Below are 18,800 nucleotides of genomic sequence, written 5' to 3' on the forward strand. Positions count from 1 at the left end.
GCAACCAAGATGTGGGAACGTATCAGTTTTTCTTCCTCTTTCAGAAGAATAGGTTATAGGGAAAGTGTCATCAAAAAATTACATAGTGTTTAAATCAGGGTTTGATTTTTAATGCATCTTTAAACCATTTAAAATGTTATTTTGTCAACTTTTCCTATCACTTCCTCATGCTTTACACTGCAGCACTATGTAGTCTTCTATGTAGTCTTTTAGACTAGCTACTGATCTCTATTGTCTCAATGACAGAACCATTAGAAACTAAGTCATCTAAACCTGCAAATGCCTATACTCAACTCTTCAATACTGTGATATCCAGAACATTGTAATGTGTAATATAGGTTTTAGGATAAATATATCTGGCTCAATATGGATCATTTTTAGTTTACCTAAAAATAATCCATCAACTACATCTTTATAGTAATTCTTTAGATTGGGTTTAATTTCTATAAAAAAAGCCCTTACCTCTCCACGATCCCCCAACATAGAGTCCTTTGGTTTTGGAAGCTGCTGCCCGCTAATTATTCGGAGAACTAGCTGCTTCTTTAACTGGCCCGGTAAGGGGTCCTCAGAGTTTGGATTAAAGGCACCTAATAAAATATATGAAAGTAAAGCATAAAACAATGTGACCGTTATACATATATCCTGTAGCATCCCTCCTGTGCGACTTAGGATCCCCCAGTGAATATAGTCCAAGTGCAAATGGGTCTTCTGCTACCAAGTGCTAATAAGGATATATAATATTCCTGTGACTTGTAAATGAGTCCAGATAACTTGGAAAAAGCCAAAGATTCACCTTAAGAGTCGATATAGCAATAAAGGCATAACTGCAGATCTTGGGCTATGCCCATCTTTAATACTGGGGGGCTCTTATGTGTCAGAGGGACATTTGGGACTATAAGTTATATAATGGATGCATGCTCGTCATTATCACATTCTTGGCTATCCGTAGACCACGTCTGTTCATGACGGCACTACTCACCATGACACAAGCATTTCGGTTTCAGAACGTAACCACAGTTCCCATTGCTGTTGAACTTTGCTCGATTAAGTTGCAGCATTCGGCCCTCGGACTGGTAATTTAAAGCAACTGGTGAAAAAGCAGAAAATTTAAAATGACTTAAAAAAATGGGCAGGTAATGGGTCCTCAGAATTTGGATAAAAACACCTAATAACTAGTGTTGAGTGAACGTGCTGGGGATAAGGTGTAAGGCTAGTTTCACACTAGCGTATGACAGAGCTGCGGAGGGATGCGGATTTCCTCCGTGAAGCTCTGCCCACTGCCGCACCTCTTCTGTTCAGCTCCGCCTCCGTTGGCATGCGGCCTGCGTACCCTCGCTTTCGCATTGGGTACGCAGGCCATACCGATGTATGCGGATGCCTCCGCATGCGCCGTTTTGACGGTGCGGCGACCACAACAAAATGCAACATGTTGCGCTCGGCACTGGTCGCCACACCGTCAAAACGACGCATGCGGAGGCATCCACATACATCGGCATGACCTGCGTACCCAGTGCTAAAGATAGGGTACGCAGGCCGCATGCCGATGGAGGCAGAGCTGAACGGAGGAGGTGCGGCAGTGGACGGAGCTTCACAGAGGAAGTCCGCATCCCACCGCAGTTCTGCCATACGCTAGTGTGAAACTAGCCTTATTCAAGCATGCTCGGATGCTAACGGAGTATCTTCGGCGTGCTCGAAAAGTATGCTTTTTTTTGCTGGTCTGATAGGCAATCCCTGCATGTGTTGCAGCTGTCGAAGAGCTGCGAGACATGCAGCCGCGGGGACTCAAACATATTATCTGAGCATGCCAAAGACGTTTCATTAGAACCCGAGCATACTCATATAACACCCCATCCGAGCACGTTTGCTCATCAATACTAACAACAAAGTAGAATAGAAAACAATAAAAATATAAAATAGATAATAATGGAGCATAAAACAATGTGACCTTCATGTATCTTACTGGATGTATTGTACAGGGTTCTCATCACTGGTGAAATCACCAAATCACATACAACCACCATTTATAAACCTCATCATACTGACATGGATCTGTCTTTGGGGTCAGAAAATAGGGAGTCTTATTTGGAGGCGGTCTATTAACTAGGCACTACTTGGTGGGTTTATATCAGCAGTATATGGCAGCATGCACTATTATGTGGGCTGTAATTACAAGGAAGATGGTCTATAAATGGCAAAATGACAAGAAGGGGTCTCTGCTCAACTTGTTGGCCAGGATGTTATTTGTAGGAAATAAAAATTGCCTTCGCAAACTGCAGAGATATGAACGATAAAAAAAGAAGAGAATATCAACTTCAATGACCTATGAAAAGTTATTAAATTTAGGTGTTCAGATGGGGTAACTTTGATGTTAAAACATCAAAGAGACAGGACAAAAATGGCAGTGTGATATTGGCGTATGGTCTGATTGCACTATAGCGTTTGTCATTTTACAGGAAAAAATAATTTTGCAGATGGCAAGAATTTGTGGCAAAGTCTCCAAACACATAGAAAGCTGTTTTTGTAAATTTCCAAACTTACCCTTATGCCCAAAAATGCCCTAATCTGATCATCGCAAAATGACGCCCTCCCCTGGTCCCAGCCAGCTTGTACATTACTCAGTGTATTTATAGCGTTGTGTATCCTTCATCTTTACTGTGTCTTCATCTTTTACAATTTGCTTCTATCGAAACTAAAAAGCACCCACACAACATTTCCTTCTCCAACAGGACTCCTTCTGCTTCTTGCCAGGACACCATTGATGCTGCTCCAGACAAAGATGGACCATCTGTCTGAGAAGTTCTCCATCGAGAAGAACATCAGATGTCTGCAAACTTTTGGGACATGTATCCCATGGCGGTTCAGCTGCTGAACTACAGCACCAGAAGTTTTTAAGGATATGCCAAAATTATAGAGGGGGGGTCACCATGTCATGTTGAGCATCGCCGCTCACTAATTGGTTGGAAAACTATTCTGCTGTTCTATCAGTACCAACATCACAAATCCTGATGAGGGTGAGGACGATAGAGCATGTCCAATCGAGCGGCTGAAATACGTACAAGGTTATAAAAATTAAAAAACAATTCACATTACATATTCACAATGAAAAGTTTTACCTCTACAAAATGTTTCATTGACAACATGTAATTTGAATTACCGATATTTTATTTTATTAACTTGCACATTTTTCAGCCACTCTTATGGTGAGATTTTTCTGACAACGAAGTATATCCATATTCCTAACCAGAGTAGTTCATGTCTTGTGCAATGCAGATCATCAGCAACGACAGCCACCTGATGTTCTCATGAAACCACCAGCACCTCCACGTGACCGCTGCAGAAAATATGCCATCGCCTCTGGCTGAGAAGGGCAGTCCGAAACTTTAATGTCATCCGCAAGAATTTTGCATTTCATCTTTAGGATCAACATAATTTTAAGTTTAGAGATATATTCTGATAAATGAACGACCAATATAAAGACAATTGTTAGAATGTATTGGAGCGTTGAGCAACTTACCTAACTGGCAACCAGCGTTCCAGAAGGGCTGGGGGTTGTAGTTACTGGAGTCCACTCTGTAGGAGGAAGGGTAGATGCGGGACAACTGGTACTGGTTGAATCTGACAAACTGTGTTGGCTTCTGCTGGAGGATCTGATGAGCTTTTGTCTCACTAAACGAGGATACCTGCCAACTGCTAGAAACTGGGGAATAAAGAAAATGCAGAAAGTTGTAAGGGATTGCTATAAGTGTCCTAGAAGATGAGTGAATCTCACAATTCAAATGGCTGGGCTACCGTTGGGCACAGCGCCAGCAGCAATTGGCTTCCCCGCAATGTGATTGCTGAGTGCTGATAGGTTACTATTGCAAGTGACGGCCTTATGAGTACCGCCATGGATGCTATGATGGTCCTCCCACACCGGCTGCCATGATGGTCCTCCCACATCAGCTGCCATGAAGGTCCTCCCACACCGGCTGCCATGAAGGTCCTCCCACACCGGCTGCCATGAAGGTCCTCCCAAAAAAAGTTACCAAAAAAGTTCAAGTAATTGTTTTTTCCCAGTTAAACAATGAATAAAAAGCATTCAACTCATAGTTAAAAAAGCATAAAAAGTCTTCTCAAACTGTAACATTACTTTAATCTGTAAATTAAAGGTAAAAAAATGAAAATAAAAAAGCCAGAAATTGCCATTTTTTGATCATTGCACTGCTCTTAAAAAAATGCTATAAAATGTGACCAAAACAGAAATGCCATAAAAACTTCTGCTCAGTGCACTAAAAACAATGGTAGAATTGTTTTTTTAACCAATTGATGTGGCACAGCTCTGAAAGGGTCAATATTAACTTTTAGGATTACTACCCCCAATAAGTGAGACCACAGTTTTTGGCTTCCTCTGTAAAGTGTATTTGCATTTTTTCACCTTTTCACCCCACTTAAAAATTCTCTCCCACTTTTTTCAGTACATTTTATGGTAAAATGACTGGTATCATAAACCTACAACTTGTGTCGAGAAAAAAAAGCGAGCCTTCTTTTCTCTATGTTGATGGAAAAATCAGAATTAATGGATCTTGCTAAGAAGGGAGGAGAAAATTAAAGCTCAAAAATGGAAAAATCGCTTGGTCATGAAGGAATAGCACACATTTAGTTTTTTAACCAAAAATTCATACAATTAAGGAAACATTACCCCAAAGGTGCTTGTATCTTTTAAGGGTTTGCATTATAAACAAAAAGTATAAAAAAAGCTAATATAAAGCCTAGAAAGGGATATGTGATCACCCAGAGTCTGTGTCTGGTGTCAGAGGCACAGGCTGCGTTGTGTCTGGCTGCAGGTTTTATATTCATCTATTACAGTAGATTTATACTTTATGTCATATAAAAGCTTTTCCTAAAAATTAGTTCTTGTGAGAAAGTCCCTGCTGTCAGATTTATACTAAGCGTGCGGGGAACACAAGGACGTCACATGGAGGTTACAGGAAGCATAAAATACCAGGACAGGAGAGCGATTAGCAGGAAGCTCCGGCATGAATATTAACACGAGTCATCCGGCAATGGTATATCTGTTACATAGAAATAGGAAAATCATACCCTTATTTATCAGGTTATTGAGGGGTCAGAAAGTCTCAAGAAAAAAGGGGAAATTCTTCTCTCTGTGTTCGTCCCATGCTGGGGACCGCCCTGTGTGTTATATATATAGTTTTTATGTATCTATATATTTATATACAGTGGGTACGGAAAGTATTCAGACCCCTTTAAATTTTTCACTCTGTTTCATTGCAGCCATTTGGCAAATTCAAAAAAGGTCATTTTTTTCCTCATTAATGTACACTCTGCACCCCATCTTGACTGAAAAAAAAATGAACTTTTTTGAATTTACCAAATGGCTGCAATGAAACAAAAAGAGTGAAAAATTTAAAGGGGTCTGAATACTTTCCATACCCACGGTATATATCATATTTCAGGTGCATTCTCTGAAGAGTCACCATGAGTCTGAAGATCTTTGGGTGTTACTGGATCAAGAAGTTTGAAGGAATCAATTCTTTTGTTGAATATTTAGAAGCACATTACCCATATGGCGTGCTGCAATGTGTGCTATATGTTTACAGACTTGCCAAAGGAAGCGTAAAAACTTGACATGCCAGAAATGTAAGCTTGTGACTGTTAGAGGAAAAGGTGCAACATCTTCAGGAGAGAATATCCACATTGAAGCGCATCAAAGAAGACGAGGATTTCCTTGACAGAGCAGAAGAATCTCATCAGAACGTTCCAAGAGAAGAACTTTTCAGCTTTCCTGAAAAAGCTCCCTTCACAGTCTGGCTTCCGACCCCTACATTCGACTGAAACTGCACTCATCAAAGTGACCAATGACCTTCTGACAGCAAAATGTAACTGTGAACACTCTCTGCTCATTCTTCTCGACCTTTCTGCTGCTTTCGACACTGTTGACCACCGTCCCCTACTCCATAGGCTCCAGTCACTAGGCATTAAGGACACTGCTATCTCCTGGTTCTCTTCCTATCTCTCTGACCGCTTCTTCAGTGTTTTGTTCGCTGGCTCCACGTCATCTCCTCTTCCTCTCGCTGTCGGGGTACCTCAGGGCTCAGTCCTTGGCCCCCTTCTCTTCTCTCTCTACACAGCCCCAATTGGACAGACCATCAGCAGATTTGGCTTTCAGTACCATCTTTATGCTGATGACAGACAACTATATACGTCATCCCCCAACCTTACCCCCGCTGTACTACAGAACGCCAGTGACTGTCTGTCCACAGTCTCCAACGTCATGTCCGCTCTCTATCTGAAACTTAACCTCTCAAAAACTGAACTTCTTCTGCTCCAGCCATCTACTAACCTCCCTAAATCTGACATTTCCCTCTCCGCGGGTGGCACCATAATAACACCCCGGCAGCAGGCACGCTGTCTGGGTGTTATGTTTGACACCAACCTCTCCTTCACATCCCATATACAATGTCTTGCCTGCTCTTGCCGCCTACACCTAAAGAACATCTCCAGAATTCGCCCTTTTCTCACCATGGAAACAACAAAATCCCTCACTGTAGCATTGATCCACTCCCGCCTGGATTACTGCAACGCTCTATTAATTGGCCTCCCCGCTACTAGACTTTCCCCTCTCCAGTCCATACTTAATGCAACAGCCAGGGTCATCTACCTGACTAATCGGTACTCGGACACGTCCGCTCTTCGCCAGTCCTTACATTGACTGCCCATTCATTATAGGGTCCAATTCAAAGTACTTGTTCTCACCCACAAAGCTCTCCACAGTGCAGCACCCCCCTACATCTCCTCCCTCATTTCTGTCTATCGGCATAGCCGACCGCAGCTCTCTGCAAAAGACTTTCGACTAACCTCTGCACTAATCCGCACCTCCCACTCCCGACTCCAAGACTTTTCCCATGCTGCGCCAATCCTCTGGAATGCTCTACCCCCAAGAAATTAGGACTATCCACAATTTGCACAGTTTTAGGCGCTCTCTCAAAACACATCTATTCAGAGCAGCCTATCACGTTCACTAATCAGTCATTTTATGTGCAAGTGTGAGTATGTAGCCCATGCACTATCTCTGTCCCCCACCTTCTCAAGATGGCTGGACCATCATTGTAAATACATCATTGTAAATACACACCTGTTCTTTGTATCTCCCCCACCTCATTGTAGATTGTAAGCTCTCACGGGCAGGGTCATAATTACTGTATTGTTAACGTTGTTACTTATGACTTGTGTTTTGAAACTGTTAAACTGTAAAGCGCTGCAGAATATGTTGGCGCCAAATAAAGATTATTATTATTATTAAAAAGCTAATGACAGAGTAGAAATAACTATTCAGAATGTTCGAAGAAGAGCGTCTTTCAATGTACCTGCAGAAGAAGAGAAATGGAAGCAAGTGACCCAAAGAAGCAGGAGGATGAAGAGGCAGTCAGCACCCATACCGCTGAAAAACCACTACCAGGCTCTCATGCAGAACAACTATGAAGATGTACATCAAAAAAGTGCTTTGCCCACAAAGAACACCCCAGTAAGACATCAGAAGTCTCTTGAAGAGAGAAAAAGAAGAAAAGGAGAGTGGTGGTCATGGGGGGATTCCCTGCTGAGAGGAACAGAAGCCGCTAACTGCCGACCCGATATTACCTCACAAGATGTGTACTGTATTCCGGGTGCCCAAATCAAAGATGTGACTAATAGGGTATCAAGATTCTTCAATGCGACAGATGACCACCAAGACTACTAATACACGTAGTAACAAATGACACCACAAAAATGGACCTGGAAACTATATGCATAGACGTTGAAGTCCTAGGGCAGAAAGTGAAGGAACAGGGAGCGTAGGTCATAGGGCAGAAAGTGAAGGAACAGGGAGCGTAGGTCATCTTCTCATCCATCCTCCCAGTGGATGGACATGGACGAAGGGGATTGAACAAGATTCTACAGGTGATGCCGTGAGCAACGTTTTTGGTTTCCTGACCATGAAGCCAATTACTTATATTATGGACTCCTTGCTAGAGATAGGCTGCATATTCTGATAACAGGAAAACATATATTTGGTAGATGTCTTGCTACAATCATTAGGAGAGCTATAGACTAGAACAATATGGGATGGGAAATATATGTCTAATGAATTCTTTTAAGAGCCCTGCTACTAGAAGTGGAAATAAAGAACAAAGTCAACAAATTCTGAATGAAAATAGAGAAGCAACATAAACCAACTACAAACTAAAACGTCTCTATACAAATGCACAGTGCATAGGAAACCAACAAGGAGAATTGGCACTGCTAACACAGGAAGAGAGATATGATGTCATAGGCATCACTGATACTTGGTGGGAAGCTACATATGATTAGAATACAAACCATGAAAGCTCCAAAATATTTGTAAGAAACAGGATTGAGAAGAGGGTAGGAAGTGTTGTATTGTATGCTAAGAAAATGCATAGCTCCACAGAGATCCAAGCTTCAGAGAATGGTAGCTCTGTAGAAACTGTTTGAATGAAAAATAGAAAGGACATTATTGTAGACATTTACTATAGGTCAACCTGAATAGACTGAAGATTTAGATGAACTCTTTTTACATCATATGTCTTTGTTCTCAAAATAGCCCAACATAGTGTTCATGAGAGATTTTAAGTATCCAGATGTTTGTTGGGAATCTCTCTCAGGCAAAAGCAATAGGTCTAGAAAATTATTATCTTCTCTTGCTGACAACTTTATCTTTCAAAACGTAGAAGAGAAAACAATAGGATCTGCAAGCCTGGACTCAATTCTTACCAGCAGGGAGAAAACTTTAAAATTGGACTTCAGAAAGGAAGATTTTGGCTGGATGTTCTAAAGTACATAAATGTCCAAGAAGGATGGGAGCTTTTGCTAAACTGAATTCTCACTGGACAATCGGTAACAATCCCAAAAAGAATGAAGAATTTAAAGAGACCAGGATGGATGAACACAGAACTTAATTACGTGTTAAAATGGAAAAAAAATGTATATTAAATGGAAAGGGGGGCATATCTAAGGAAGAATAAAATGGTGTCTGCAGGGCATTCCCATTGACACTTCCTCAGCTGCCACCTTTGGCCTCATTCAATGGTCCTCTGCGGCCACTCACAAAGATGGTCACATGCTGGACCTTATCTTCACCCGTCTCTGTTCTCTCACTAACTCACTCCTCCCCCTGTCTAACCACAACCTACTGACATTCTCTTCCCTCTACTCTCCTACTGCGCAACCCCCACTCCACAAACTTGCTCACCCTCGCAGAAATCTCAAACACCTCAATTTACAATCACTCTCTGAGTCCCTTCTCCCTCTCACAGACATAGCTTCCCTTCATGACACAGATGCTGCTGCCACCTTTTATAACACCACAATAACAGCAACACTTGATTCGGCCGCCCCCCTCATGCAGAGCAAAACTCGTACAATCAACAGGCAGCCCATGCTGACCAGCCTGACCAAAGAACTGAGACGGGTTTCCAGGGCCGCTAAGCGGTGATGGAAGAGAACTCTTTCTACTGAGCACTTCAACGCATACAAGCAGTCCCTTGCCAGCTTCAAGTACACGCTCTCTGCCGCAAAACAAACTTACTTTGCATCCCTCATATCCTCACTGTCTCACAACCCTAAACAGCTTTTCAACACTTTCAATTCTCTACTCCAGCCCACAACACCTCCTCCCTCTGCTCTCATTTCTGCTGAAGACTTTGCCTCCTTCTTTAAGCAGAAGATCGATACGATCAGAGAAAGCTTTGGCCCGCAGCCCCCAATGCCCCTCTTAGCTGCTCAGCCCAAATTATTAAAAAGCATGTATGTACTGTACATATTTGGGTAAGAATACAGTAATTAACCAGTGCCAGCATGGGTTTGTAGCAAACAAGTCATGCCAGACTAATTTTATTTCCTTCTCTGATGGATTCACTGACTGGGTGATGAGGGAAATGTGGTAGATATATTCTCTCTCTACTTTAGGAAAGCATTTGATAAAGTATCTCATAATTTTCTTATTGAAAAAATGAGCAAGTATGGGGATTGACAAGGTTGCGGTTAGGTGGATTCTTTACTGGCTCAGTGATAGTCCTTAAATAGTGGTAATAAATGATTGTGTATCAAATTGGAAGAGTGTTTCAAGTGGGGTACTACAAGGCTCTGTCCTGGCCCCTGAGTTGTTCAATATTTTTTTATAAATGATCTAGCTAAGGGAACTGAAGGTAAACTGATAAAATTTGCAGGTGATGTAAAACTAGGAAAGAAAGCTAACACTAGAGAAGACAGAGAAAGGATTCAGAAAAATCTAGATAAGGTTTAACAATGGGCAGCAACTAATAGAATGGTATTTAACAGGGAGAAAAGCAAAATTCTACATGTGGGCAAGAAAAACTAAAATTACATCTACAGAATGGGAGTAATAGAACTAAGCAACAGCACGTGTGAAAAATACTTGGGCATACTAATAGATCACAGTCTGCGCATGAGTCAACAGTGTGATGCAGCAGCAAAAAAGGCAAATACCATTCTAGGATGTATTAAGAGAAGCATAGAGTCTAGATCACGTCATTATCTCCCTCTACTCCTCCTTGGACAGGTCTCATCTGGAATACTGTGTCCAGTTCTGGGCATCACATTTTATAAAAGACAGTAAATGACTGGAGCAAGTTCAGAGAAAAGCTACTAGAATGGTGAGCATACTGCAAAGTATGCCCTAAGGCTAGTTTCACACTTGCTTTTTTTTGCAGCGCGTTTTTCCCGCAAAAAAACGCATTGAAAAAACGCATACATAAGCATACAACTGCTGCGTTTTTTTCAAGCATTTTTATGAGCATGCATGAAAAAAACGCAGCGTTTTTATGCGTTTGTATGCGTTTTTAGCGCGTTTTTACCGCGTTTGCGTTTTTTTCCAACATTTTTAGGTGGCCCCTCACACTACCCAAACCATGACTTTACTAACCCTAACCCTGACCCTGACCCTAACCCTAACCCTAACCCTGACCCTAACCCTAACCCTGACCCTAACCCTTAACCAAATCATACTTAACCCTAACCCAAACCCTAAACCCTAACTAACCCTGACCCTAACCCTAACCCTGACCCTAACCCTGACCCTAACCCTTAACAAAACCATACTTAACCCTAACCCTGACCCTAACCCTAACCCTAACCCTGACCCTAACCCTAACCCTAACCCTAACCATGACCCTAACCCTTAACAAAACCATACTTAACCCTAATCCTGACCCTAACCCTGACCCTAATCCTTAACAAAACCATACTTAACCCTAATCCTGACCCTAACCCTGACCCTAACCCTAACCCTGACCCTAACCCTGACCCTAACCCTTAACAAAACCATACTTAACCCTAATCCTGACCCTAACCCTGACCCTAATCCTTAACAAAACCATACTTAACCCTAATCCTGACCCTAACCCTGACCCTAACCCTTAACAAAACCATACTTAACCCTAATCCTGACCCTAACCATGACCCTAATCCTTAACAAAACCATACTTAACCCTAACCCTGACCCTAACCCTAACCCTAACCCTGACCCTGACCCTGACCATAACCCTAACCCTAAACCCCCTTAACTAACCCTAACTCTAACCCAAACCCCTAAATTCCATGGTTTAAAAAAAAAACGCATATGCAAAAAAACGCATACATGAGCATGCCAGTGCGCACATATGCGCATCCATAGGCTATAATGGCCATTTTTAGCGCAAAACGTGCGCATGCGCTTTTTTGCAGGGCCAAAAAATGCAACATGCTGCGTCTGGAAAATCCAATCGCACACCCCAAAAAAACGCAGCGCATGAAAATCGCATACATGCGCTGACCAGTGCGCAGGTATGCGCACCCATGTTAAATATAGGGGAAAAAACGCATGCGCAGGTGTGCGTTTTTTTCCAGCGCTAAAAAACGCAAATGTGAAACCAGCCTAAGAGGAACGGTTAAAGGATCTGGGAATGTTTATCTTGCAAAAAAAGAAGGCTAAGAGGAGACTTAATAGTGGTCTCTAAATATCTGAAGGTCTGTCACAGTGTAGAGGGATCATCATTATTCTCATTTGCACATGGAAACACGAGAAGCAATGGGATGAAACTGAATGGAAGGAGACACAGATTAAATGTTAGAAAAAACTTTTTGACAGTGAGGGTGATCAATGAGTGGAACAGGCTGCCACAAGAGGCGGTGAGTTCTCCCTTCAATGGAAGTCTTCAAACAGAGGCTGGACAGACACCTGTCCGAGATGGTTTAGTGAATCCTGCATTGAGCAGGGGGTTGGACATGAGGACCCTGGATGTACCTTCCAACTTTAACATTCAGTATCATATACAGTATATAGACACACGTATCATCATGGGAAAAAAAATGCAGAAATAAGCAGAATAAACGCTAAGAAAGAAATATATTAACAGGATAAGAAATGGGAAAAGCAGTCAATTTGACTTACTTTCTGTGTCCACATCGTGGATACCCACTGACTTTGTATATTTCACCAGATCGGACAATGCTCTTGACAGTTTCATTGTCTTCTTCTGCCGGTTTATTCTATTGAACAACAGAGATGATTTAATTCCATAGATTCCATCTGAGTTTATAATAAAAACCACAGAGACCACATAAATACCTGCTGTAATGTACTGAGGTCCTGGCGATGCTTCCTTGCCGCTCCAGGCTGTCATCGCCTTCTTCCAAACTTGAGCTCTTTTTAATTCGGCCAGCTTTTTTCTAAAGGCCAGAGAGAAGGTATTTAGGTTTTTGTCTTCTGGTCTAATCCCCATGTTTGAGGACCATTTTTTATGTTTTTTAACCTAAATGTATGTGTTATGGACTAAAATTCGTTCTTGCAATTGGGTTTTATTAAAACTTTTGCACCATTTGCCTTTTATAGCCACTGTATTACATGGTCTATTGCTGGCTACAGAGTGAGCTAACTGAGAATCTGCCAGTGAGCTCATTCTATTAGGAGAGAACTTATAACCACAAACTATGTGAAAAAGCCATAGAGGTCACCATTTTTAATGAAGCCCAATTACAAAAATGAATGTTTGGATTTTTGTTTTCCTGCACATTCAACATTGTTTTGGTCACAAATCATTGAAGAGGAGCTCACAAAATGACAAATAAGAGTTGTAAACTCCCCATCGGACCGGCATGGTGGCTCACTATCTGATTCTCAGTTAACTCATTCTGCAGCCTAAGACAGACAGAGCAACACAGAGACTGTAGAAGGCAAATCGTGCAAAACTTTCAATGAAACCCAAATGCAAAAATATTTTTTAGCCTACAATATGCACATTCACAAATAGAAATTGCCCCACAAGGACCCATTTAATTAGCATCACAATAACCTTGCGCTTGGAAAAGCTTCCCATCAAGGACCGACTGTGACGTTTATTGGGGCTGGGCTCTTCGCCAGACTCAGTCTCTTCTTCTGTCTTACTCTGTAATGAAACATAAGGGTCACATGTGGCTAATATCTGATCTAAAAACTGAGAGATTTGCTTTTACATCACTTATTAGGAGTATTGTAAAATCTTTTTTTTTTTAATTGAAATCTTAATAAACGAAAAAAAAATTCATTTTAACTCCAAAAACTTCCCCACCAGGTATATCGGCTTTGCTGAACTACTTTTAACGGGTAAACTCAATCCAATAGCTGTAATTAAACTCAGAAAATACAGATAATTACAAATAGCGACCACTAGGGTGCTCTGTGACATCACAAAACGCTCATCTACGTATCCAAAAATTATTTTATTAACGTTTTTTTTCCTGCAAATGTCACTAAAACTTCAGGACCAGTTAGAATATGATATAGCGGCGTAGCAGCACAGGGTGTTCTGTCTCGGGAAACGGAGAAATTATTTAATATTTGTACACTCTGCTCTGCCATTTAGGCACAAGCAGCATTAACATCCAATTAACGAGCAGCTGCCAGGAAAAGTAATTTTGTTATAATTTGGCCATAGGGCCATGCTTGACCAGACAGGTGAAATGGGATCAGCAGGGAATCGGCATGATCATCATAAAGCTGCAGACGCTTTCAAACTCAGTGGATTTTTACATTCCAGGTTTCTGGGTAAAAATAGACTATAAAAAATAGATTCAAATTAAGATTCTTCAGAAAACATCTAAACTGAAGACTCTTGTAAAGAAAATGGCAAGCCAAGTTAACAGAGGAGGAATAGTAATTGACAAGAGGTATTAATAAGCGGGAGTAAAAATGGGAGCAAGTGTAAAGAGTAAAAGGTTGATCCCATCTGACACCTCTTACCACTAGAGAACTAGATGCACATCTGCCCTCTGCTCCTTCTCGTAATCCACACACTCTTGATAGTGTTATGGCGCAGTCATACAGTCATAAAAATCGGACTATACAGTGGGGCAAAAAAGTATTTAGTCAGTCAGCAATAGTGCAAGTTCCACCACTTAAAAAGATGAGAGGCGTCTGTAATTTACATCATAGGTAGACCTCAACTATGGGAGACAAACTGAGAAAAAAAAAATCCAGAAAATCACATTGTCTGTTTTTTTTTTCATTTTATTTGCATATTATGGTGGAAAATAAGTATTTGGTCAGAAACAAGCAATCAAGATTTCTGGCTCTCACAGACCTGTAACTTCTTCTTTAAGAGTCTCCTCTTTCCTCCACTCATTACCTGTAGTAATGGCACCTGTTTAAACTTGTTATCAGTATAAAAAGACACCTGTGCACACCCTCAAACAGTCTGACTCCAAACTCCACTATGGTGAAGACCAAAGAGCTGTCAAAGGACACCAGAAACAAAATTGTAGCCCTGCACCAGGCTTGGAAGACTGAATCTGCAATAGCCAACCATCTTGGAGTGAAGAAATCAACTGTGGGAGCAATAATTAGAAAATGGAAGACATAGAAGACCACTGATAATCTCCCTCGATCTGGTGCTCCATGCAAAATCCCACCCCGTGGGGTCAGAATGATCACAAGAACGGTGAGCAAAAATCCCAGAACCACGCGGGGGGACCTAGTGAATGAACTGCAGAGAGCTGGGACCAATGTAACAAGGCCTACCATAAGTAACACACTATGCCACCATGGACTCAGATCCTGCAGTGCCAGACGCGTCCCACTGCTTAAGCCTGTACATGTCCGGGCCCGTCTGAAGTTTGCTAGAGAGCATTTGGATGATCCAGAGGAGTTTTGGGAGAATGTCCTATGGTCTGATGAAACCAAACTGGAACTGTTTGGTAGAAACACAACTTGTCGTGTTTGGAGGAAAAAGAATACTGAGTTGCATCCATCAAACACCATACCTACTGTAAAGCATGGTGGTGGAAACATCATGCTTTGGGGCTGTTTCTCTGCAAAGGGGCCAGGACGACTGATCCGGGTACATGAAAGAATGAATGGGGCCATGTATCGTGAGATTTTGAGGGCAAACCTCCTTCCATCAGCAAGGGCATTGAAGATGAAACGTGGCTGGGTCTTTCAACATGACAATGATCCAAAGCACACCGCCAGGGCAACGAAGGAGTGGCTTCGTAAGAAGCATTTCAAGGTCCTGGAGTGGCCTAGCCAGTCTCCAGATCTCAACCCTATAGAAAACCTTTGGAGGGAGTTGAAAGTCCGTGTTGCCAAGCGAAAAGCCAAAAACATCACTGCTCTAGAGGAGATCTGCATGGAGGAATGGGCCAACATACCAACAACAGTGTGTGGCAACCTTGTGAAGACTTACAGAAAACGTTTGACCTCTGTCATTGCCAACAAAGGATATATCACAAAGTATTGAGATGAAATTTTGTTTCTGACCAAATACTTATTTTCCACCATAATATGCAAATAAAATGAAAAAAAAAACAGACAATGTGATTTTCTGGATTTTTTTTTCTCAGTTTGTCTCCCATAGTTGAGGTCTACCTATGATGTAAATTACAGACGCCTCTCATCTTTTTAAGTGGTGGAACTTGCACTATTGCTGACTGACTAAATACTTTTTTGCCCCACTGTATCTATCTATATCTATCTAAAATCCATTTCAATAAAAAATTTGGGCTGTTTGTACGGTGATGCCTAGAGGCTGTAAAAGCCAAACACATGCAGAATGGGTCAAACTCACAGAATTCAGTAACACTCCCCTTTTTTCTTTTTTATGGACCAAAACAAAAGTTCAGCAATTTTAAAATTTTAACCATCAGCTGACAGATATGTAAAGATTATGAGGATTCTGCAGTATGATATGTACAGTAATACATATAAAGCTGTAGGAGCCAAATGTTACTGAAAACAATTGCAAAAAAAAAAAAACTATTGCACTAAAAACCTATTGCAAAAATGCTTTAATTGAACATAAGTAAAATAATGCCCCTAAAGGTGTTCATATCCTTTAATAATTCTTTCTGCAAATGTTTTTATATTGGCATTTTTTTTTCAGCAGTAGCCGGAATAAGACGACATGTTAACTCCTATTTCCTATTAGTTGCTATATCTTAGATGCTATGTTAATTTACTTTGGATATTTGCAGGGAACCTCACTGGTGGACACAGAGAAAAGGGCCCATGTGCCAGAACAGGATATGGGCTATTTGCAGTCCAATATCTCATCATCATGCACAATTCCACCAGCTGTGGATGTAGGGTCGGTGGGCCGAGCTGCGGGGTGGTCCCTCTGCGTACCGCGCAGCAACGTAAAGACACAAGATGAGGCAAGTTTCGGGTTCAACAGGTCCAAGTTTATTCTCTCTCCGTCCGACTGACGGCCCTCACAGTGCACCACAGTATTTCCTTCGTGGCCATCCATTTCCGTGGCCGCTTCACGCACACCGTACTTTACACCGGGGACGTACATATACGCACCATCCCCTCTTCACTCTTAGACGCTCCTGTCAGATCCGTCACTGTGGCCGCCTTAGGCCCATAAACCAACAGTACTTTTGCTGATCAGTCGTCTCTCTCAACAGGGACAGCCGTGTTTCTCGCAGATTGGGCCACAGGAACCACCTCATTGGCTACGACGGCTCCAACGCCGGCATAGCCACGGCCGCGAGATGGGCCGCATCCAGAATTTCAACCGGAGCCAGTATAGTAGCAGTAACGGCTGGCTTCGGGGAAGTTGTCACATCTGGCAGGGGGAATGCAACAGCGTTTTCCAGTGACAGGTTCCGCACCGGCGACACCGGGCATGGCATCACCAGGCGGGGTGGCTCGGGGTTAGGAGCGGAGGCCCCGCTCAGCTCCACGTAGACAGTAGGGCCTCCCCTGATCAGACTCTCAGGGACACAGGATGCCGCGGGCTGTGGCTGAATGGTAGAGACCGCTTGCGGGGCCACTGGTGTGACCAGGGGAACTCTCACCTTTCCTGGCACCATGGCCTTCGTCATGTTACCACGTGGCTCCTCCCGCAGTCTCTGCTCTTCTCCCCGCCGTCCGGCGGGGCTAGCCTCCAGGCACAGGAGCTCCGCGGGCAGGTCCCCTGCTGGTATCTTCTGTGGCTGCTCCCGCTGGCTCCGCAAAGGCTCCACTTCTCCGCTCACCATCCAGCTTCCTGCCCGGGACTCAGAGAGACGTTTCCTGGTGTGACTCGACCTCCCGGCGCCACCGCCACTCCAGGCGCCTGATGCCCCGACATCCACAGCGTCACATACCGTCCGATGAGCAGCACTAGACAGCCGCAGCCAAACTTTTCCGCTGGGCCACTCCCTCTGCTGGGTGGGGCGTCTGCAGGCCTTTGCACCCACTTATCAGGGTCCAGTATATGGGAGCATCGGCCTCCTGGTACATATTGCTGTCCCATATGACAAACGTGACTGTTGTGAGTTTATTTTCCCCTTCACCATTGAGGTCTGATGAACTCCCTCTTCTCGTGAAGGAAGGTAATGAGGCTGATTACCAAGCACCTGGGCAGGATGATGATGACTGGGTGATGGGAATTACTGACTGGATATAAGGCAGCCAACGCCCTTCTGCCTTGCTGGTGATCTCTCTGAGGGATTCTAGGAGACCAGTCTGATTCCTGCTCCTCAAAAGTTTTCTGCTCTACTTTTTGCATTTGTGTTTTTGTTTTGTTTTGCATTGTTTTCCTTGATTTCTGCCATTCCCTGCTGGGGTGAGCTGAATTCCTTTTTGCTCTGTCTTCAGAAAATACCTGAGTACTGATATAGTCTTTTTGAAGCCTAGCGTCTTCAGGGCTTTTTTCCCTATCAGCTGTTGGCTCTTGTTTTTGATAGGGTTTTGGCAGATTACAGACAGCAGCTTTTCTATCCTGTCCTATCTAGTTAGCTTGGGCCCCATCATTTGCTCAGCCTATCTTTCTGTGTGTTTTTTCATCTTGCTTCACCGTCACTATATGTTGGGGGCTGCCTATTGCTTTGGGGTCTGCTCTGGGGCAGTTTAGATTTCCCTTTCTGTCTTTAGGCTATTTAGTTCTCCGGCTGTGATCGAGGGGTCTAGGGCACCGTAGGAACCCCCCACGGCTTCTGCTAGTTGTTGTTGATAGGTTCAGGGGTCTGCAATCCGATAGCTGCCAACTTCTCTGGTTTTCTGGACTTAGCTAGTATTTCTGTTTTTGCCTCCTACAGTGACTCATTCATAACATGTGACCCTGGATACACCGCCTCCAGTTGGGTGAATTTAAATAATAACATGTGCAGCTGGATATGCCGCCTCCAACAGGCGAATTTAGGTAATACACGTAAGTCTGGAAACCCCGACCTCCAGTAAGGCGAATTTAAACAATAAAAGGGGAAACCTGGGTAACAATAACAATGGGGGCCCTGCGTTAGGGAATGGGGACGTGGAGACGTCCTGCACTCCCCTGAGTCAGTGT

General features: G+C 42.9%; 1 protein-coding gene across 1 annotated transcript in view; it reads right to left on the bottom strand.

Moving 5' to 3' along the window:
- The window catches only part of PLCH2 (phospholipase C eta 2), an 891,775-nt gene that overhangs the window by 69,161 nt on the left and 803,814 nt on the right, over positions 1-18,800 (bottom strand). The window contains exons 15-20 of the mRNA XM_073585390.1: positions 13,347-13,439; positions 12,623-12,723; positions 12,446-12,543; positions 3,515-3,697; positions 980-1,087; positions 463-587 (exon numbers count right to left, since the gene is read on the bottom strand). Coding sequence (XP_073441491.1) covers positions 463-587; positions 980-1,087; positions 3,515-3,697; positions 12,446-12,543; positions 12,623-12,723; positions 13,347-13,439 — 708 coding nt within the window. The remainder of the gene's footprint in view (positions 1-462; positions 588-979; positions 1,088-3,514; positions 3,698-12,445; positions 12,544-12,622; positions 12,724-13,346; positions 13,440-18,800) is intronic.

Source organism: Dendrobates tinctorius, unplaced genomic scaffold (assembly GCF_039654945.1).
Source record: "Dendrobates tinctorius isolate UK_male_01 unplaced genomic scaffold, ASM3965494v1 ptg000086l, whole genome shotgun sequence".
In the NCBI taxonomy this organism is placed as follows: Eukaryota; Metazoa; Chordata; class Amphibia; order Anura; family Dendrobatidae; genus Dendrobates; species Dendrobates tinctorius.